This window comes from Leopardus geoffroyi, chromosome C1 (assembly GCF_018350155.1).
Source record: "Leopardus geoffroyi isolate Oge1 chromosome C1, O.geoffroyi_Oge1_pat1.0, whole genome shotgun sequence".
Taxonomy (NCBI): domain Eukaryota; kingdom Metazoa; phylum Chordata; class Mammalia; order Carnivora; family Felidae; genus Leopardus; species Leopardus geoffroyi.
In genome coordinates, this window is record NC_059328.1 from 183,508,872 (window position 1) to 183,531,805 (window position 22,934).

Consider the following 22,934-nt stretch of genomic DNA (forward strand, 5'->3'; position numbering starts at 1 on the left):
TAGGATAATATAGCCCCAACCTAATGGGGTGGTGAGAAGATTAAATGATTGATGCATGTACAACGACTTAGCACAATACCACGACACACACTAAATGTAGCAGCAACATTCATCTCTGCTACTTTTGTACCAGTCCCAATTATCTTTCCACCGATGTTAATAGCCCTTTGAAACCTGAATCTTAGGAACAAAGCCAAGATAATAATCTGCTGAACTGATCCTCTCAATTTACCATGGAAACCACTTCATCCTGTGGCAGGTAATTTACAGGCAAAAGAATAAAAATATATATTGCCTTTACAGAAATGTTTAATCCTGGAATATTCCCTTCCGTGGTTGCTAGGGAGGGAGATAGTTCCAGAGGTTTCCTAGGTAAATTAATTAGTTTGCAACTGTAATGTTATTCAGCATCTTGTATTCATAGGCCTGTGCAAAAAAAATGTTGCAAGGGAAACAAAGGGTTTGTGTCCTTAAATTTGTGATGAAAATCTGGAGGTAGCTGCTAGGATGAAATCCAATTTTTTGTTATCTGTAAACTCAAAAAAATTTATTATTTGGGAAGAGAATTTTAATTTCAATAAAACAAATAAATGACCAATTTCACTTCTCTTCCGTTAGAAGATGTACTTACAGTAGTTGAGGAATGATTGGATTAATCATTTCTCTTAAATCTATCACAAAGGAACATTCTGGGCCATAGCTTCAAGACTAGTTTCTATGCTATAACCTCTTAGGGGGATACAACCCTTTGCCCCCTGCATCTGCCCCTTAATCCAAGAAGATAAGCTCTTATATGGCACCCCTCAATCTAAGAAGATAAGCTCTTATATGTTTATAGGGGAGAGTGAGAATTCAGACTCCCACTACTGCAAATTATCAGTCGAGTTTCCCACATTTGGGGAAATCACAAGGGTCAGCATATCCGGAGTGCAATGGATAAGCCTCTCTCTGAGAAAACCACCTTCATGATCATGGTATCTTCCCTGCCAGGTAAGTATGGAATTTGTTGTTTTTTAAATGGCTTTTTTTTTATTGTGTCTTTTGGATAGTTTCATAGAGCAAGCACCTTTAACTGCTATCTGTAATCCTTTCCTTTTTTCTTGTGAACTGTCCTTTCTTTTGCACATAGCCATATGTGTCAGGGAGGCCAGTCCAGTTCTAGCTCTGTGAAGCAAGGGGCGGGGGCAGTATTTATCCTAGACTGGCATATGACAAGAGCTTATGAAAAAATTCTGGCTATGATGAAGTGAGGGGGAAGTCTACTGGGGACATACAGGAAACCTTTCCTCACATACAAGAGGGGTGCGTAGGTGGCTCAGTTGGTTAAGCCTCCAACTCTTGGTTTTGGCTCAGGTCACAATCTCATGGCTATGTGGGTTGGGCCTTGCATGGGGCTCTGCTCCCACAGTGCTGGGTCTGCTTGGGATTCTCTCTCTCCCTCTCTCTTCCCCAATCTGTCTCTCTCAAAATAAATAAACTTTAAAAAAATGGCACACAAGAATGAGGTGAGCTCATTTATGTCTGCATCTTGTTTATGTCTGCATCTGATCTGGGATAAGGGGCGGCCATCTTGCAATTAGGAAGGAGCTATCCTAAAAGATGGCAGGATAGAAGGTGGAAGGGTAAAAATCCTGAGAGCTTGGTGATATCACTGAGCTGCTGAATTCAGTAACCCTAGAGGCACCCTTCCTCTAGGATAGTAAATAAGATAGTAAAATTTTTTAAATAAGACAGTAAAATTTTCCTATTGTTTTACGTATTTTAAGTTAGATTTTCTGTTACTTGCCAACAACATTATCCTAGCAGTCATTTATATGAAACCAGTCCTTGACCTGGTACTCAAAGAGACTGGTGTTCTCAGACCCAGCGGTTGGGCATCTTTGCTCCAGTCGGTGCTACAACTGAAGTAAAGTCTGTTGAAATGCACCGTAAAGCTTTGAGTGAAGCTCTTCCGGGGGACAACAGTGGACTTCAATGTCAAGAATGTGTCTGTCAAAGATGTTTGTGGCTGCAATGTGGCTGACAGCAAAAATGACCCACCAAAGGAAGCAGCTGGCTTCATGGCTCAGGTGGTTAACCTGGCCAGGCCAAATCAGTGTGAGATATGCACCTGTTGTGGACTGTCACACAGCTCATATTGCGTGCAAGTTTGCTGAGCTGAAGGAGAAAATTAATTGTCATTCTGGGAACCAGCTGGAAGATAGCCCCCAAATTCTTGAAATCTGGTGATTCTGCCATCATTAATATGACTCCTGGCAAGCCATGTGTGTTAGAAGCTTTTCTGATAATTCTCTTCTGGGTCATTTTGCTGCTTGTGACATGAGACAAAGGTTTGTTGTGGGTGTCATCCAGAAGGTGGACAAGAAGTCTACTGAAGCTGGCAAGGTTGTCAAGTCTACCCAGAAGGCTAAATGAATAGTATTTGCCACTCCAGTCTTAATCAGTGGTGGAAGAATGGTCTTAGAACTGTTTGTCTCCATTGGGCATTTAAGTTTACTGGTAAAAGACTGGTTTGATGATACAATGCACTGTAAAACCTTCAGAAGGAAAGGAGAACATTTTGTGGACCATTTGTTTTTGTGTATGTGTGGCAATTTAAAAAATATCAGTACTTTTTAATGGAAACATTTGTAATTTTTATTATTATTTTTAGCTATCTCTACACCCAATGTGAGGCTCAAATGCACAACCCCGAGATCAAGAATGGCACACTCTTCTGACTGAGCCAGCCAGGCACCCCTTTAATGGAAACAACTTGACTAAAAATCTTTTACAGAATTTTGCAATTCATTAAAACAAAGTTTAATAAGAAAAAAAATCTGTTATTCAGCCTGATCTATTTGAAGCCTGCTCAAAGAGACTATGAATGAACATCAGGAATCTTCTAGTGATAGATAAATTAATTATCTTGATTGTGGTAATGGTGTCATGGGTACTTACATATGCTACAACTTGCCAAATTATACACTTTATTTTTTAATAAAGTTTATTTATTTATTTTGAGAAAGAGAAAGCACACACACACGTGAGGAGGGGAAGGGCAGAGAGAGAGGGAGAGAGAGAGAAGAGAATACCAGTGCAGAACCTGATGTGGGGCTTGAACCCACAAACAGATCTGCATCACACAAGCGCCCCTTAAATTATGCACTTTACATATGTACAGCATATTGCCTAACAACTATATCTCACAGATAAATTTCTCTGACTACAATGCAATTAAGTTAGAAATTAATAAAAAAGGAAAAATCCATTAAAACACTTTTAAAAATTCATCAAAGAATAAAATGATAGATTTATAAAATTCTTTAGAATTGAACAATGAAAACAGCGTAGAACAAACTTTGAGATGCAGCTAAAGTGTTACCAAGTTGTAGATGTGTCTTCAGTGCTTACAAAAAAGCCCAAGGACTTGATATTATAATCTAAGTTAGACAAAACAGAATGAAGAAGTGGAAGAAAATGTAAATAAGAATTGAATGAAATTGAAAATAAATATACGAAAGGAACAATCAGGAAGCAAGAGTTGTTTCCTTAAAATGACTAATTAGACAAACCTCTGGCAAATTTAATCCAGGAGAAAAAGAAGAGAAATAAAAGAACTGAAAAAGGAAACAAGATACTGTAGATACTAAAAACATAAAGGATATTATGATCCACTTTTGGCCAAGACGGAGTAACAGAGACCAGATTTATCATCCTTCCTAAAACAAGCAAAAAAAACACACAAAACATAAGAAAAGATAGTTTTCAAGAGACTGGACATCAGAGAACAAAGAGCAATGGTTCCCAAGAGACAGAAAACAGGAGAGAGGCAAAACAGATGACAAACGACAGAAATGAGAGTCCTGTGATAGCCCCAACTTACCATCCTTAGAGTTTCCAGGTTGGGGTTCAGGGAAGGGGAGTCAAGGTGGAGTCCAGCAGATTCCCCAAGGTGCTGAGGAGTGGATTGTTCAAGAATACGGAGCTGAGAGTCCAGGGAGCTCAAAGAAGCTAGGGTTTGCAGGACAGAGTGTCTGCGTTGAGATAGAGCTTCACACGAAGAGAACCTAGGACATCTGCACATGCGTGGGAGGAAACCACCTGAGGTCAGAGAAAGGAACACCTGAAGGCACTTAAGGAAAGAATGCCTGGAACTCACAAAGGAGTGGTGTCTACTACCACTAGCCAGTTGGGAAATAATCTCATAAATCACAGGCATTGGGGGGAGTACTCTGAAAGGATTACAAAGGGCAGGAGAAAACTTTTTGGGGATGAGGGATAATGTTCACTATTTTGATTGTGCTGATGGTCTCTGGGATGTTTGCAAATGTTAAAACTTATCAAATTGAAAACAAAAAAAAAGCTTATCAAATTATATACTTTTATATGTACAGTTTATTGTCTATAACTATATCTCAAAAAGGCTGTTAAAAAACTTTAAAAAATAGACTCTAGAACACAAAAGTACAGTACGTATAATAGTGCATAAGACATCCTCAATAGATACTTATTAGTTTTCTCTTATAAATAACTTTATCCAATAGAGTTGAAACTTACATGAGGTAGATGAATTCCTAGAGAAATGTAAATTACAAAATTGACTCAAGAAAAAAGGAGGAAAACTGAATTATCTATATCCTTTAAAGAAATTAAAACAATTTAAGAACTACCTCAAAAAAAAAAAGCACCGTGCCGCTCAAATTTTTATAGGCATATTTTAGCAAATAGTAAAGTGGAATAAATAAAAAAACACAACAAGCTAAGAGTAGAGACACATGTTCAATACTCACTATATATATAAAGCACATTCAACTCAACAATTGAGAAAAAAATCCAATCTTAGTGAAAGAGTATCATAATTACCTCAACAAGTGATAGATAAAGCAGAAAAAAATCAAGAAGGATAATGCTGACTTAGAATAATTTCAATCCTTAGATAACTATTTCCAGAGAATAGAAATAAAACTTCTTAGCTTATTTTATGATGTTAAAATACCTTGATATGAAATCCAGCACAATCTTCAACGTTTATTTATTTTTGGGACAGAGAGAGACAGAGCATGAACGGGGGAGGGGCAGAGAGAGAGGGAGACACAGAATCGGAAACAGGCTCCAGGCTCTGAGCCATCAGCCCAGGGCCCGACGCGGGGCTCGAACTCCCGGACCGCGAGATCATGACCTGGAAATCCAGCACAATCTTAATCTTGAACAATAATCACAAACCTATCAGTGTATAAAAAGATATTAGGTTTTTTTTTCAGAAATAAAATATTGATTTAACATCATGTTATATGTATAATAATATATTGTTTAGAGATACGTACATATGCTATATTTAATGCCAAAATGTTGAACACATTCCCTGTAAGATCAGGAACAAGGATATCCAGTATCACGACTTTTATTATATTTTTCCATTTTATGAAAAATATATTTACTATCATGACTATTCAATATTGAACCAGAGATCTTAGCCAGTGTGGTAAGATTAAAAAAAAAAAAAAGATATTTGCAACAACATGGTTGGAGCTAGGGAGTATCATGCAAAGCAAAATAAGTCAGTCAGAGAAAGACAGATACCATAGGATTTCACTCACATGTGGAATTTAAGAAATAAAACAAATGAACATAGTGGGGGGATAAAGAGAGGAAAACCAAGAGACTCTTAACTATAGAGAACAAACAGGTGATTACTAGAGAGGAGGTGGGTGGGATGGATTGGCTAAATAGGTGATGGGGATTAAGGAGGGCACTTGTGTGTATATAAGTGTTGATTCACTCAATTCTACACCTGAAACTAGCATTACACCGTATGTTAATAACTGGAATTTAAATAAAAACTTGGGGGCACCTGGGTGGTTCAGTTAGTTAAGTGTCCAACTTAAGTTTCTGCTCAGGTCACAATCTCGAGGTTCATGGGATGGAGCCCGCATTGGGCTCTGCCCTGACAGTGCAGAGACTGCTTGGGATTCTCTGTCTCCCTTTCTTGCTATCTGCTCCTCCCCTGCTTGTGCACGCATGCTCTCTCAAAATAAATAAACAAACATTTAAGAAATAAATAAAGACTTGGAGGAAAACACACACACACACACACACACCTGAAAAAGAAGCAAATGGAAAAAAGAAAGAAATGGCACAAGAGTCAAAAAGGAAAAAAACAAAACTCTCATTTGTAGATAATAAAATTTCCTGTATGGAAAAACTTAAAAGATTTCTAGATAAACAATTGGACTTAATTAATTTAATAAGTTTTCTGGATTAAAAAACCAACAAATTCTGTGAATTGCAATTCTAAATAACAGAAACAAATTAGAAAAAAATTACTTTTAAAGTACTATTTATAATAGCAACAAGACAAAATGCCTAAATACCGAGGAGTAAGTCTTGACAACAGATGTGCAAGTCCTTTATGGGAAAATTAAGAAATTTTATCGAAAGACCTTAAATAACATCTAAATAAAATCGAATGATATATATGATGCTCATGGATTAAAAAATAAAAAAACCTCAATATGAAAAGTGAGCACACAAATAGAATGCAAATATATCTAAAAATACTCAACTTTTTAGTAATCTAGGAAATGTAAAATAAAATCACAATGAAATACCATTAAACCTCTACCACATTGACAAACATATGGCTTACTTACGTCTGCGAGCAATATTGAACTCCAGAATTAGGCTGACACACCCACTTGGGCATGGACCACCACTGGTGGCCTACGTGACAATTAGTTATGCCCTGTGGCTTGGAGATATGGGTGCTTCCTGTGGCCAGCTAGACCTTAAGAGGAAGAAAGGAGGAAGGTGGGGCTCTTATTGACCAGTTTCTGCTCCTAAAATCATGCTCAGGTCCTTCCTAGGGTAGAGTATGGGGATAGAGAGGAGTTAGGAGGATTATGTTAATTGACCTCCCTTCAACTAGAAGGAAACTCCAGGAGAGGGAATCAATGTTCCTACTAAAGATAGTTATTTTGTAGTTAAGGCAAAACAAGTTATTCCCACAATTGTATAGTTATTTTTACAGGGATGGGTAGCCAGCATATAGAGTAATTTTACAGCAATGGTAGCTTACTTGAGGTCTTACTTGAGGTTTATCAGCACCATAACCAACCACCACCAAGTTCAATAGAACAAAGGCACCAGACTTTAAAGAAACAGTGTATATTCACTTGCACTTTAGAGAAATGTTCTAAATATATAATTTGGCAGTTACTTTTAACAATTTTTAAGTTTAAAAAAATCTTACTGGGGGAATAATTATCACAATACATGTGGTATAAAATTCAGAGGGAATAAAGTATGTAAGGTGAAGTCTTTCCTCTGCCTTGGCAATTATTTTTTAAGAGTTGTTTTTCTAATTATATATCATCAGAAATGTGTTTTGTTTCAATTGCTCTTCCTCTTGATTTGATGAACACAATTTATTTTTGTAGCACAATTAGCAGCAAATTTTTGAGCATAATTTGCTTTTAAGGCTTTTGGAATTCAGACTACACAGTAAATTTCTGTTTCTAGTTTCTTTAAGGAGGCTCACCAGCTTATAATTACACCTCAAAAATACACATGAAATAGTCTAACACCTAATGCATTCAATCACATAGTTTCTATACTAAATTGTATTCCAAGTTCTAACTGAGACTATCAGAAATATATCTAATTATCTGCCATTTTACTTCAAAATCCCAGCAGAAACCATCCCTCTTCTCCTCCAATATCTATACTGGAACTTTCAAGCTAATTCTCAGGGAAGAGGGAAGTAAAACATGTGTCTATGGTGGTAGACAGGGTAGTAATGGAACTTCTGGGAGAGTAACAACATTTACTATGGGAACCCCCTGCCAGTTGGGGATTGAGTAATTGGACCACAGTGTCACTGAGAGCACCCCAAGCACTGGAAGACACAGAACTCATGAATCCCACAAGCTGTAATTTTGCTCTGGAGTATATAGTCAGAAGTGGCAATGACTGATACACATATAAGTATCTTTAACTTGTAGAGACCATAGAAGATATTGACAACCAGTTAATCATATACAAATGGTTTATTTCCTACCTCTTAATTTTAATGGACACAACTCAAAAAGCAAGTATTTTTCATAGCCACTTTTTTTACTTTACTTCAAAGAAGTATGAACATTTCTTTTAGACATTTGCTCTTTGAAATAGTGTTGCTCTTCCATTATTTCTTCTATCTGCTTATTTGTTTACATGAAGCTATTGACTTACTTATATTCATTTTATATGCTACTTCTTTACTAAGTTCTCTTATAATTTCTATTAATTTTTCCATTCATTTTTTTTTGTCTACCAGATATATAATCAAGTTATCTATAAAGAGAGGTAGATTTTTGTCTTCTTTCTAAATCTTGTATGATTAAATCCTTTCTCTTGTCTAACTGTATCGGCTAATACCTGTTTCCAATGATAAGTAGTAATGGATGTGATGGTCATCTATGTCTTCGTTCTACTTTCAGTAATGTTTTCCCATTAAGTAAGAAGCTGGCTTATGGGCTGAAGTATCCCTCAATTCCTATTTAATTAAATATCTTTAACATGAATGAATGTTAAATTTTATTAAATGCCTTTTTTGGCATTTATGAAGGCAATGAGCTGATTTTTCTCCCTAGTTGTATTAACATGACGAGTCATATTAACTGATGACCTACTATGGAAAAACTCCTATATCCTTGGAAATAGACTTTGTAAACATACATTATTTTTTATATTTTAAATATAATTAAATACATTATTTTTTTTTTAATTTTTTTTTTCAACGTTTATTTATTTTTGGGACAGAGAGAGACAGAGCATGAACGGGGGAGGGGCAGAGAGAGGGAGACACAGAATCGGAAACAGTCTCCAGGCTCTGAGCCATCAGCCCAGAGCCCGACGCGGGGCTCGAACTCACAGACCGTGAGATTGTGACCTGGCTGAAGTCGGACACTTAACCGACTGCGCCACCCAGGCGCCCCTAATTAAATACATTATTATATTTTAAATATGTTGTTGGTTCTCTTTGTGAACATTTAAGATTTTTTTTATCTTTCACAAGTGGGATTGGTTTTCTTTCTTTTTCTGTGCTCTGGATTAGATTAAATAGCATTGGGATGATCTTATCTTCTATGGTTTGATAGATTTCAAACCATCTTTTTTTTTAAATCAGATTCTTCAGCTCTACCCTAGTTGCACAGCATGTGGGACCAAGAAAAAAAAATTTCAAGCCCTCCTCTCCTATACCTACTGCCAGTGATACTCACCCATGGATTTTGCATTTTGGAACCATCATAGGATATGGGGATGCTAAATCTTCTAAGAAAGGAGTATAATATTAATACCAAACCTGACAAAGATCACACACACAAAAAATTATAGAACAATCTGACTTATTCTGTGAATATACTAAAAAAAACACCATGTTGCACACTTTAAATAGATGAATTTTATGTTATGTGAGTTATATCTCAATAAAGCTTTTTTTGTTTGTTTGTTTGTTTGTTTGTTTGTTTGTTTTTAAGAAAAAAGATTACCAGAGCATGATTCCTAGATATCTGACTTAGGGGCTGAGTGGTTAGTGGTGCCAGATACTAATACTAGGAGTAGAGAAAGACGAGTAGGCTTGGAAGGAAAGCTACTGAATTCAGCTTCAGACAGGCTGTAAATTGTAAATGAAGCTATAGAAAGGGATAGAGATGGAGACAAGCCCATAAAATTGTAGAATCAAGGACATATTCACTCTCTTGCGTATAATCCTGAAATTCTATGAAAATAAATTGAGTTTCCAAGTTGTTTAAAACTAGCTGAAATTCCCCTTCGCTTTCCATTTTATTGTTAAAAAGATACATGGTTTATCACAAGCCATATTTGATGGAATGTTAATTTGAACTCAGTATAATAGTCATTACCAGATACTAAGAGAATGACAAAGTTTAACTATTTCTAACTTTACCTGGAAATTAATGTTAAAAGAGTCACCTTCTGACATCAGTGAGAGAAAAAAACATCTCTATGAATGGCTTCCCTCTGAAGGCTTATGAAGGTTTGACCTATTTGTAGAAGAATGGTTGTGATTGAATAAGGTGTATATTAATTAAGATGAATGAGTTTAAAATTAAGTCAGTTTAAAATTTCAACTCACAATGAGTCTGGCAAACAATGGAGTATAACTTGTTTCATGGAGATGAACGTTTTGTTGTTTTTGTTGGCTAAGACTTTAAATTGACTTCTCACAAGGAGCCTGCAAACAGATTCTCTAGCAAATTGGCATCCTGGGGAGAGCCAGGTACTTTGAATGTTTCCAATTAGGAGAAGTTAAAGGTTATATAAGCCCAGCTGCCAAATTGACTGTCTAACCTTAACAGCCAGACAGATATACCTTTGTTTCCTTCCTTCTCCTTATTTGAAACCTGGTCTGGAAATAAAACTCAAAATGCGAACACAAAGTTCTGTGATACATCAGGTCTGAGAACTAGAAGGGAGCTTGTTATAGTTTAACAGAGGCTGTGGCTCATCCGAGGCTTTATATCTAAGCACTCATAATCACAGGTAGTCCCGCATTTGGCTTTGGTGTGAACTAATCCAGAGAGAGGGCAAATCCACGTAGTATGCTATACTGTGTCCACAGAACTTTTGTCCGTTATGCTTATTTACATTTCTGAAAGCAGGATTCAGTCTGGAGTTACAGACCCTATTGCCTGTATAAAATCTAATCAGGACCACTGCCATAGATACTGACCAATTTTAGAAATGATGTTATTCCTGGGGGGAAAAAAGCCTATAATCATCTATTTAATAAGAGTTATTTCTGGGGCACTTGGGTGGGTCAGTCGGTTAAGCGTCCCACCAGCTCAGGTCGTGATCACACAGTACGTGGGTTTGAGCCGCGCATCAGGCTCTGTGCTGACAGCTCAGAGCCTGGAGCCTGCTTCAAATTCTGTGTCTCACTCTCTCTTGCCCCTCCCCCACTCAGACTCACTCTCTCTCTCTCTCAAACACAAATAAACATTAAGAAAAAAAAGAGTTATTTCAGCATTTGGGTTCAGAAAATATTCCTAATTCAATTTTCACCTATCTTTACCAGCCTGTTGATCATACTACAGCTATTCATAAATTACAATAGATCCAAATTGTATCCTTTTTAAACAGGAGCTATTTTTTCCAAAAATGATCCTGGTTATTTCTAGGAGTCCCCAAACAAGTTTCTTCCCCATATTTATGAACCAATATTTCAGCTTTCATCACTATATGGCACTCTCCATTCATTCATTCACTCATTCATTTGGTTAATCTGTACTGAGTGCTTACTGTGTGAGGGGATAGTGCAGAGTCTTACAGACATCTCCATCCTGGCCCTCTTGGGCATCCAAAGTATTTTTCCTGGAAAGCTCCAGTTATCATTTGTCAACATTCATTGCTGGCAAGCAGCTGGATGAAATTTTTATCGCTGTCTCTGCTGAGGAAGTCCACTGTGTAACACTTGAATCAGAATATACCAAGAATGCTGTCTCTCAGTGTTCCCAAAGCCTCCAATCTTATATGCCAGAAGAATGCTGGATTCCATGAGGAGATGGAGAAAACGGCCCTTCTCAATTCTGTGATACTCTTTGACACCTGGACTCTAAATCAGAGCTGCTTCTTGAAAAAAAATTTCCATAACTCTTGGGGCTCAAAACCAGTCCTAGAGGCTGGAGGTCATGTTTTCATCTTCATGGTCTTCATCATCCCTCTTGCTCACCCCAAACCTAGTAATTGAACTGACGCGCACCCACGCATGTCAAATGACAGCAAATACTTCCTAGGTGTTGGTGGTTGTGTTTATATTAGAAGTGCCTGGATCCCAGCTGAAATGGCTTGTTACATTATGTAGCATAATTCAAATGCTTGGCCAGCAATCTAGCAACCACTTAAAGATTTTGCCCAGAGCTACAGCAAAAAAGGAACATGGCAGTTTAGTGAGCTTAGTCCATTCTTCAGCATGCCCAAAGTGCAGGAGGATATGGCCAGATGCTGGTATGGATTGCTTTAATTATTTGGAGGTAGATATGAATAGTAGGGACCTACTAGTCTAAAGCTGGGTGTCTAGAGCTAGATGTGTCACTAGGTTGACAGTGGCAACCAATTCTTGTGGGAATTGATAAAAGTTTGGTACTGGTACCGCTAGAAGATCCCAAGCAAAGTGGGAAATGTGGTCAGAAAAAGAATTCAGTCCTGAAATATCGAGAAATCATGTTGTCAGGGAGAATGCATGCATGGCAACCTATAAGGACAACAAAAGCAAAATAAAACCAACCAACCAACCAACCAACCAAAAAACAGACACCAGTCAGAACTGTTACTGAGGGATTTGCTCTGGGAACCTAAGAATAAATCAAATGAAATTCAACCCACACCAAGTCTGACCTGTTTCGTGGGCCAGTATCCACTGTCACCTTGCATGTTTTATGAATGGTCTTATTCACAAGTTTCTAAACTGAAAAAGAATCCAACACAGGGCTATGATGTAGCATGTATAACATCTGACACCAGATATTATTTATTACTCATGTGTGGATCAGGTTGCTCAGATTTTGAAATTTCTAATATTTTTCGGTGTTGTTCCTTCCACCATTTAATTACCACAGAGGGAAATATTTAAAATAATTAAAGTTTTCTACAACTCAAGAACAGGTAAATTTTCAGCCTAGGACTTGAAAAAGCAGCAATCAATTATTGTTTTTACTTTGGGGCACCTGGGTGGCTCAGTCAGTTGAGCGTCTAGCTTTGGTCAGGTCATAATCTCATGGTTCGTGGGTTTGAGCCCTGCATCGGGCTCTCTGCTGTCTCTCAAAAATGAATCAATGTTTAAAAAAAATTTCCACTTACCAGAGGTAGGCATTGATAAATTTGCCCTGTATCCTTCTTGTCTTTCCCCATGCACTTACATCTTCTTTCTAGACTATGGAATCATACTACATAAACTGTTCCACAGTTTGTCTTTCATCACTAAATAATTTAAATTGGATATCTCTGCATGTCAGTAAATAAAGGGCTGTATCCATTTTTAAAGGATAAAAATATATCATATTCCACTATTTTGATGTAACATTATTTATCCAATCCCCATTGATGGACATTTGGATTATTTCCAATCTTTGATTATTACAAATAGTGCTACAGTTAACATCCTTATACATTCTATGTACTTATACAAGCTTTTTAGGAGATAAATTCCTAGAAATGGAATTGCTTGGTCAGATGGTATATGCATTTACATTTTTGATAAATATCTCCCAAATTACCTCTAAAATGTTTACATCAATTTACACTCCCACCAATGATGACTAAGAGTGCCTGTTTCCCTGCCTGCTCTCCAAACTGTGTATTCAGGCATTGCCTGGTGAAACTAGAGAATGTGTCTCTTGCTTCCAAGATACATGGTGATAAAGGCCTTTCCTTGTGCTCTTATTTTCTTTTCTCTTTACTTTTCATAACTGAGGTTTAGTCCTAAGATAGGGAAAAAAGAATATGCCTATTTGGTTTTCAGGATGTTCCTCAAAGATCCATGAATTCTCCAAGTTGTGAACACCTAGCTTATAAGCATTTACATCTTACAGATAAACCACTCATCTGGATACAAAAGGCAACCCTGAGGCAGGAAGATGCTCCCTTTCAGATTCTAGAGATGGAAAAACACATTCTGCATCTCCTTACGAACTTCTCATTCATGCAGGCATGCAAGAATCTATGCATTAGTTTCTATTTGTATGCATGCATTCACCCAATATTTACTCTAAGTCTGCTCTGCTCTGGGTACTGTGCTAATGACTGTAGCTATGGGAATGAAATACATTCTGTGTCTTGGAGAAGACAACAATCTAGCTTAATGACAAGACAAAAGGAAACTATCAGTTGTAATTGAGAGGGGAAGTACTGTTTTCATGTTAGTGCAGGGCACAGCAGGAGCGATGAGTGGAGTGAGTACTCAACTGAAGGTGAGGGCTGTGGAGAAGACCAGGAATATGGTTCTGGGAGGGCCCAGGCAACTATCACATCTAACCCGGTCAGGGAGGAAGTGAGGGAGAGGCTGGGGACTGGGCACCCTGATGGGTAATCTTTGACTAGCAGTTTCATTAACAGCAGAAAGTTACATTTTGTAAATATGGTTTTGCTCTACTCTTAGTTTTTTTAATGAATATTCTTGAATGAAAAAAAAATTTCCACCTTGTCATTGCTGAACAGAGGGAAGCTGGAAAAGATAAGGAGATTATGATCTCATCTATCAAAACGTGCAAGCGACTCAGTGCCTCTATCCCTGTGGGTTGGCAGCTGCACTGTTTCACCTTGTTGACCTACATGAATCCTGTGGAGATGGGGGCGTATAGGAAGCCAGGAGGGTGAGAGTCAGTCAGCTCTAGAATGAACAGTAATCCCATTTTATGGTATTTATCCTAATTAGGTATGACCTTTATCACAGGTCAGAGGTGTGGACAAATACACTTATTGATAATTTACAAGAACCAAACTTGGAAACAACCTAAATGTCCACACACAGGAGATACATGATGGTAAGTCCATGAAATGGAATGAGACAGGGCCATTACTGTATCAAATCATAATGTATCATCTTGCATTAAAATCTTAGTTCCAAAAACTATCTGGTAAGGTGGGAAAATATTTATAATAATGTATTAAGTCAAAAAAGGAACATACAAAATAGAGTAACATACAAAATACAGAGTAAACCCACCTTCATAGTGACAATGAATTTTATATATTGTGTATGTTTTTCTCTTTGTGCCCACACACACATACATACAGTTGCATTTACATAATACACACAGATATGTGTTTATCTTTTTATCAGTCAGGGTAAGCTAATTTATGTTTCATTAACAACATGAATTATCTCCAGAGCTTACAATAACAAAGTTTATTTCTTCTGATGCTGCCTGTCCATCCCAGGTCACCAAGAAACCCATAAAGATGACAGCGGCTCCATCTTGAGACAAGCTTCTATGATTGCAAAAGCTTGAGTGGACTTTTAAAACTTCTGCCCAGAAGTGACTCACATCATTTCTATTCCTGTTTCATTGGCTGAAGGAATATGGCCTCACTGGACTTCAACTAGACAGGGAAGGGCACCAATTATTTTTGAATAATATTATAGCACACCACATCCATATATCTAAGCATTAAGAGGATGGGGTAGGGATGGGAAAGAAATTCACTTAAACAAATGGTTATCACAGTGTGATGAGAATATAATTTAAAATAGTCTCCATATGCTTTTCAGTATTTCCTAATTTTGTAAACGAACACATATTACTTCTACTTTTTGTTTTCTTTATTTACCTAGGTATACATTACCATATTTTGTAAATAACTGAAACACTATGGAAGTATAGAGTCAGTGACACTCCACCATCATATCACCTCACTCTAATCCCCAGCCCTTCCAGATGTAATTATTCCCAGAAGTAATCACTGTTTATGGTTTGGTGTATATGCTCCAGACTGTCTTTGTATATGCATTCACAAACATGAATATAAATACACATGATTTGATTTTATGAGAGAAAAAAATTAAAACAGCATGTAAACTGAGCAATATGCATACTATTGTAATAAACCACTTTCTTAAAGAAAATGCATAATTCAACCATACCAGTTCAGGGTCCTTAAGAGCTCCATCCCAACTCATGAATTCATCTATAGGCAATCCATGCTCTGTACTTCTCTGTATTTCTTACCTTCTGGTGGTTTTTTCAGTTGCCTCTGTCTTCCACTGCTGACTTCACTTTGGAACTTCTGTGCTTTCCACATTTTACTTCCTTACTTCCTAACCCTGACTAAGGGCGCAGTTCTCATTGTGCCTATTTTCTTGTGATCCTACTGCTACTAACCAGCACTGCCAGCTCACAGCCCAGGCTCCAGCACCACCAGCCCAGCTGCTCCCCTACTGGGAGAAGTATGTGGGGGGATGTGGGACTTAATTGCTAAGATCATGAATCTCAGCGAGCTATGCTCAAGAAAATGTGGAATAATGACTCTCATGGTGGGGTGTTGGAGTTTGGTGGTTTGGAAAAGCCACCATCATGATTTTAATTTGGAAAATAATATGGAAACCCATTGTTTTTACACTAGAAACTTTAAACCTAAAGTTGAGAGTACTATAGTAATGTCAACAATAAGGAACAATAGTCAATAGTCAACAACAGGGAAAATTGGGCATATGGTATATAGGAACACTCTGTAACTCTTGGAATTTCCTGTCAATTTAAATTTAAATTAAATTCTGTGAATTTAAAACTATTCTAAAACTAAAAGTTTTTTAAAACAAAAAACTAAAGCTTACAAAATCTTATTGACTGGTGGAGAGACTCAGAAGTCACAGACTCCCAATCAGGGATAGTCTCTGAAATTCTGTAGGAAATCCAGATGTATAACCTCAATGCAAATATTACATAGACTAAAAATTCATAAATAATCAGAAAAGTAATCTATCCTGAAATACACCCCCAAAGACAGAAATTCCAGTTGTGAACTAGCAAAGGAGTGGAATTTAGATTTAGATGATAGGTTTTATAATTTACTTACTTACTTACTTCCAAAAGATGTATAAAAATTGCTTGTAACGAAACCTCATATCAGCGGAACAGTTAAAATAAAAATATCAGAGAAAGGCAGAACAGCATTTTTCAAAGTGTGTTTTATAGAATGGGAATAGGTATCACGTGAAAAATAAAGTTCATGTTCAAATAAGCTTGAGACATGTTTTAACAAAATGAAACAATAGTTCCTCTTTTCAGAACTTTGCAGAGCCTTTTATGCTAACGAACATGGTGAATGAACAAAAGGAGTAAGGTATGTGCAAGGCTCCCTGATTAGAGCATGCTTTCTGTGATGATGAAAATGTTCTATAATCTGCTAGCCACATTTGACTGTTGAGTACTTAAAAGGTAGCTAGTACAGCTGAGGAACTGAATTTTTTATTTTATTTAATGTAAATTTAAGTAAGCACAAGTGTCTACTAGCTACCATATTGGCTAGCACAGAGTTAGAGCATCCCAAAGTCAACCTTCCAAATAATGCACTCTGGGAAGCATATATAAAGAGCAACCATTTTCAAACTTCTTTTGGTCTCAGGATCTCTTGACACTCTTTTTTTTTTTTTTTTAAGATTTAATTTTAAGTAATCTCTACACTCAACGTGGGGCTCGAATTTACAACCCCGAGATCAAGAATCACAGTCCCCACTGACTGAGCCAACCAGGTGCTCCAGGATGTCTTTTAACACTCTTAAAAATCAATGAGGACCCCAAGGAGCTTTTGTTCATGGAAATTAACACTGAAAGATTTAAAAATATATATATGCACTAATTCACTGAAAAATAGCATCAGTTGTTTTCCTTGAAGTGACATTCATCTTCAAGAAAATCACTGCCAAATACCCAAGTCTGAGTAATCACAGTCATCTCATCAGCTGTATATTTGAGTAAAAATGGTTTTCCATGAAAACGGCGCTGATTCAGCTAGCAGCTCAATGCAACAGTGCTCTGACCATACTTGAACATGCAGCACAAGTGCTCTCAACCTATTTTCATACCTTTAAGGACTGAAGTTCAATAAAATTGATAACTTTTACTTCATCATTTTTTTTTTTTTTGGTGCCAGTATATGTATAGCAACAGCCAGTATAGTTCCAGCACACTGACATTGGTGCTAAGACAATGGCAGTTTTACCTGCTATAAAACTTGTTTTGCACCATTAGTGAAATAGGCAGGTAATCTTAGAATTATTATGAAAAACTTTTTAACTCATGAAGTCCTTCAAAGGGTCACTGGGATGTCAAGGGTCTGCAAACCATGTTTTGAGAAAAGCTGGTATAGAAAAAGAGTAAGGTGGAGAAGGATGGGCAGGAGAGGATATAATCCAGGAAACTGGGTCTTTCGTTGAGATTGATGATGATATGGAAATGTTGCAGTTCAGAGCAAACAGTCAAGAAAGGATTCTTGAGATACCTTAGATGCAAAAAAAGTGGTTTTATTAAATGATGGGGACAGGACCCGTGGGCAGAAAGAGTTGCACTGAGGTTGTGATGGGTGACTGATAATGTACTTTAAGTTGGGAGGGGGCTAGGCCTAGTGTAAGTCTCTAGGAATTTGGAAGCAAGTTTTCCAGGACCTTGAGGGGCTAGCTGTTGTTAGGAAAAGGTCATTTATTACTGTTTAGTAAACTTTAATCATGAGACCCTTCAGATGTATATCAGGGGACCCTATGCTTGGAGGCTGATTGTTAACATATATCTTCGGGGTTAGAAATAAAGGAAGTTTCTAAAGGAATTTTTATATGTCAAAAGAGACTTAAAGATTCAGGAGGTCAGGATCATGTTAAGCTAAGATTGCCTTTTGCCCTTAGCAAAGTATTAACATGGAGGCAGTTGAGTTCCTAGAGTTCCTCTGCCTGTCTCAAGGACTTGTCAGTGGGATGTCCGTTGTAAGGAAGTTTAATTTAATTTTTTCTTTTGTCTTTGTTCTCCACATCAATGGGAAAATTGGTGAGTGTCCAAACTGTTTATTATGCACGCTTAGGTTAGAGGGACATGGAGACGTCCAAATAGAATCCATCTTTGGAAGCAGGTAGTTGTAGCAAATAAAAGGAGGTACCAATCATTATATCCCCACAACTGGATTGTCATTAGCTATTCATTTAAGAATAACTAAATAGTATAAATTAGTCAACATAAGGTTCCTAGAGCTAATTCTTCACAGATGACATAAACTGGATAATGAAACAAGTTAGAACACTATTTCCTTAGTGTTGGTCTGCAAAGCAGGGTACTTTAATTTTGTACAGCCCAGAGCTCATTTCAAAATATGACCAAATTCTTTTCACACTCATTCCCGAGTTTCCACTTCTTTACTTCCTCTTTGTCTTATAACTCAGAACAGGATTTATTTTTCCTTCCCACATTAGTAGACTTCCCTTCCATCAGGAATGTCTCTTTGTCTCCACACCACACATGGTTTCTCCCTTCCCTTTCAATGAGAACTTTGGGGCTTACATTTTGAATTATTTCTCCTACTTTTACATCCACCCTCTCCCCTCTCACTCTTGTCCAACAGGCAGACCATAACATGTGATGGGAAATGGGGGACAGAGGTAATTTATTCAGAGGCTGATTTTGCATGCTTCTGACTCTTCCTTCTTTGCACAGCAAAGTTCTCTTGTTACTTAGTGATTCACAGCATTGTTACTTTCAATTAAAAAAAAAAAAAAGCTCCCCTTGGAGAGTTATTGATGATAGGAACTTAATTTAACAATAAAAGAAATAATTTGTGTTCTTACAACATTTTTCCTGAAAGAATTCCAAAGAGCTCTGGAAATACTACCTAGTTCTAATTCCCACAGAAAACACCCTTGTTTTCTGTTTTTAGGTGGAAGGGGAGTTTCCAATACCTTGCTCCCAGTAAGAAGATAGAGTGTAATTCCCAAGGCGAGAGGGAGAAGAAAACCTCTCCCATCCCCCACCACAGGCCTTGCAGCTTCCCGCGGAGTAAACCCCTTTGCATTGGGTGGCTCGTGTAAAGCCCCTTCCGATTCCCAACTGCTCCTTCAGGGCTTCTGTTATGCAGCTGACCCATGGATCTTGAAGGGTTAACAGCCTGGGTTGCTGTTTAAAAAAAGAGAAAGAAAAGACAAAGAAAATGTGCAATTCTGTTAATTTTTTCAAAGTGGGGACTGGAGAGTGTTCAAGAATAAAAAATATTTGCTGAAACATGATACTAGTGCCTGCTTTAAATCATCAAAAATTAGATCTTTAAAAAACTACACAAATAATTATATGCAATAAACAACATAGGACTCAATTTTATACGATAGCAATAAAAGCCGATCCTACAAACAGAATTATCTATATTAAAAAAATTAATAGATAAAAAGTGCTGAGATTAAGAATCTGGAAAATAATTCTCACAGTCTTATGTTGTTTCCTAGATTAAGTCAATGGCAACTTAAATGACTTATCCCAAGAGGAAAAGTAACTATGAAAGGATAGAAAAGACCAAATGTGGAAATGGAGCTCATTGACTGAGAACACTGAATTTTCTTCAAGGTTCCTACTGAAATCGTCCCAGGAATTGGCTCCACAGAAGGCCATTGGCTGTGTCATAAACATGCCATAAAGACGCACAAATGAATTGTGTCTTTTCACAATGTCAGCTTTATCCAGTCATAAAGCAAAGTTGACCACCATTATAAAGCAGGTTCAGGATTCCAAACTCCATGACATTTCACCATGTGATTAAACTTGGCTTCTTACACAGCACACAGAGCAGACCATAAGACAAACCAAATAACAAACAAGATAGCACAAGGGTGTGGGAAGTAATGAACCAAAACCAAAATCAGTCTGTGGGCGTGCAGTTGAGATAAGGCCTCAGTCTGGTCCAGGTCAGCTCTTGGCACCTACTGCTTATTAAGTGCAAGCAGTGGAGGATCTCAATTCTATTCGGGAATCCAGTGGGCAGAGCCTTTGGTCGTGTCTGAAGAGTCTGACAGTTTGCTGCAAAAATCCTCCCCTTTTTAAAGGGATTTCATTGGTCTTGGGCCCCTGCAGACCTCCACTGCTTCTGCTTGTTATCAGTTCTGGGTGCCAGCTGATGCTGGTCCTGGTCATATCTCTCACCTTTAACTACTTGTGTCATTGCTTGACACAGGCTCCTGCTTGACATGAGAGACTCCATTTTGCTCCCTACAGGCTGGAAAAGTGGGAAACCAGGGAGATTGTGTCTTACTTCAGAGATAACTTTTACTGCATCATTATTTTTCCCTGCAAGTATGTGACAGTGTAGAGTACTGTGACTACCAGTACAGCACCAGGATATAAACATGATTTATGGTAGGGCACCAGCAGTTTTTGCCACTATAAAGCTTGCCTTGGATACTGTGGACTGGCCTGTTCAGTGGGAGAGGAGTATGAAAGAGGGGATACACAGGGTGTTGCAGTGTCTTTAAATAGCTGCACCTGCCCCATTCAAAGACACATTCTGAAGAATATCCCTTTCTCAGATCTCTGAACATATTTCCTTCATTTGGCACCTTGAACTGGGACATCATCCTTGGATGTCTCCTGGCCACTGATCTCACAGCTTGTGTTCATCTTAAGCCTTTGGCTTGCCTTTCTCTTGGCATCGCATTAATAACTATTCTCTCATTGCCACACTTGTCTCACTTTGATTTGGCCTTCCATCCAGAGCACAGGCCGCTCTGCTTATGTTCCAGCCTGTGGGCACTCCTCTCAGCTGTTGGCCTGGCCTTGAGGACCTCTAGTGTTTGAGCATAAGCAAAGTGACACCATCTGGAAATGTTCATTAATGCTAATTTGGAAAATTGGGACATTTTGTTGGAAGGAGCCAAATACGACATACTCATGTACATTCATACATTCACTTATTAAGTCATTCAGGAACTGTCTTAGGTACTGGAGAAATAGACATGACCTAGAAAAGGAAGCAACAGATACATGCATGACCTAAATAATCCCAGGGCTCAATGTGGCTTATCTCTGTGTGAGAGGCACAATATTCCGATATTTATTTATGTTTCTCAAAGAATATTAAAGGAGTCCCGATTCAATTCCCCATATTTAGAGATTTTGATTACCCAGAGGCTCTCATATGCTAATCCTCCCAAGCCCTTTCCATGCCTGTTTTTAAAGCACCAGAAAAGACCCAGAATTAGGCCAACCCAAACTGTTCTTTGGCACGTGGCAGGGAGGAGATGGGGAGTGAGGAGCATTGACACAAGAATATTTCATCTTCATCATACGTATAATCACATCATTACAATGGTAAGTGATATGATCAACCACTGCTACTGGCGTATGCGCAGTGCCTCAGAAACAGGGAAAGAAACAATTATTTCTGCCTTTTGTCTTTCAGGTAAAACTTTAGGAGACATTTGAGAAGTGACATTTGACTGAGGTTTGGAAAGTTGAATCCAACAGGCATAAAAGGGGAGGTACGTTCTAGGTAGGAGGACTAACACATATGAAGGCAGCAATATATGCGAAGGGGAGGACCTCAGTCCTTTCCAAAATGCCTATAGTGTAGGGTGGCTGAGCTGTATGAGTGATGGAAAATGAAGATGAAGAGATGGGCAGGTGGTTCGGGCTAAAGAGCTTGACTTTTAAAAAGGATAGATTTTGGCAGCAATTTTGAAAAAAGATTGAAGAAGGGCAAGACTGCAGGCAAGGAGCTTATTAGGATGTTATTTCAGTAATCTAAGTGTCCTTTGATGAGGGTCTGAAACAGGAGTACTGGATAAGGAAATGAGGTAATTGGTCCAAAAGACATTTAAAAGGCACAGAAGTATTAAAAAAAAATTTTTTTTTTAATTTTTAGAAGGCACAGAAGGAACAGAACTTCATAACCCATTGTATAATTATAGCAAAGGAGAGGGAAGAGTCAAGGATGTCTGTCTGGTTTCAGCCTGGGGACGCAGGATGAATTTTGATGCTATTGAATATCATAGCTACAATAGATTGTTCAAGGGTGAGAGGAAATAAATGTGTTTGAGCACCCATGAAACAACAAGCTGGAGGAGATGGCTGTACATGTAGTGCTTGAAAGACTTCTGAGCTATGGAGCGTATTGGCCAACTGACATCTCTCTAACACGATCCTGTCATGATGAGTGACAGCCTTAATTCTGAAAGTCTCCAGTAAAGGGACTTTACAATCGGTCTTGTATCCACCACTTCTTTATTAGCTCTACATTTTCCCCAGTCATTCTTCATGACCCTAAATTTGTCATGCAGCAGTTAAAACCCACGTATTTTCTTGCTCAGAAGAGGAAGAGCACATCTTAATCTCTTCTGTCTGGAAGAAATTCTTTCGGTGGAACGACTAATGGCGCAGTCAGCCTCCAATCATGTTTATTTCCCAGCGTATGCAAATTCCTAGTTTTCTGCT

At 37.9% G+C, this 22,934-nt stretch overlaps 1 protein-coding gene and 1 non-coding gene across 2 annotated transcripts in view; both read right to left on the reverse strand.

The window, feature by feature from the left end:
• Positions 1-837: 837 nt before the first annotated feature.
• Positions 838-998, reverse strand: LOC123600284. Its single transcript, XR_006713640.1, has one exon. It is a non-coding gene; the product is annotated as a U1 spliceosomal RNA (small nuclear RNA).
• Positions 999-19,344: 18,346 nt separating this feature from the next.
• ANKRD44 (ankyrin repeat domain 44) overlaps positions 19,345-22,934 on the reverse strand; it is a 343,429-nt gene continuing 339,839 nt past the window's right edge. Inside the window, exon 28 of the mRNA XM_045480606.1 lies at positions 19,345-19,634. Within this exon, the coding sequence (XP_045336562.1) occupies positions 19,360-19,634 (275 nt within the window). The 3' untranslated portion in view covers positions 19,345-19,359. The remainder of the gene's footprint in view (positions 19,635-22,934) is intronic.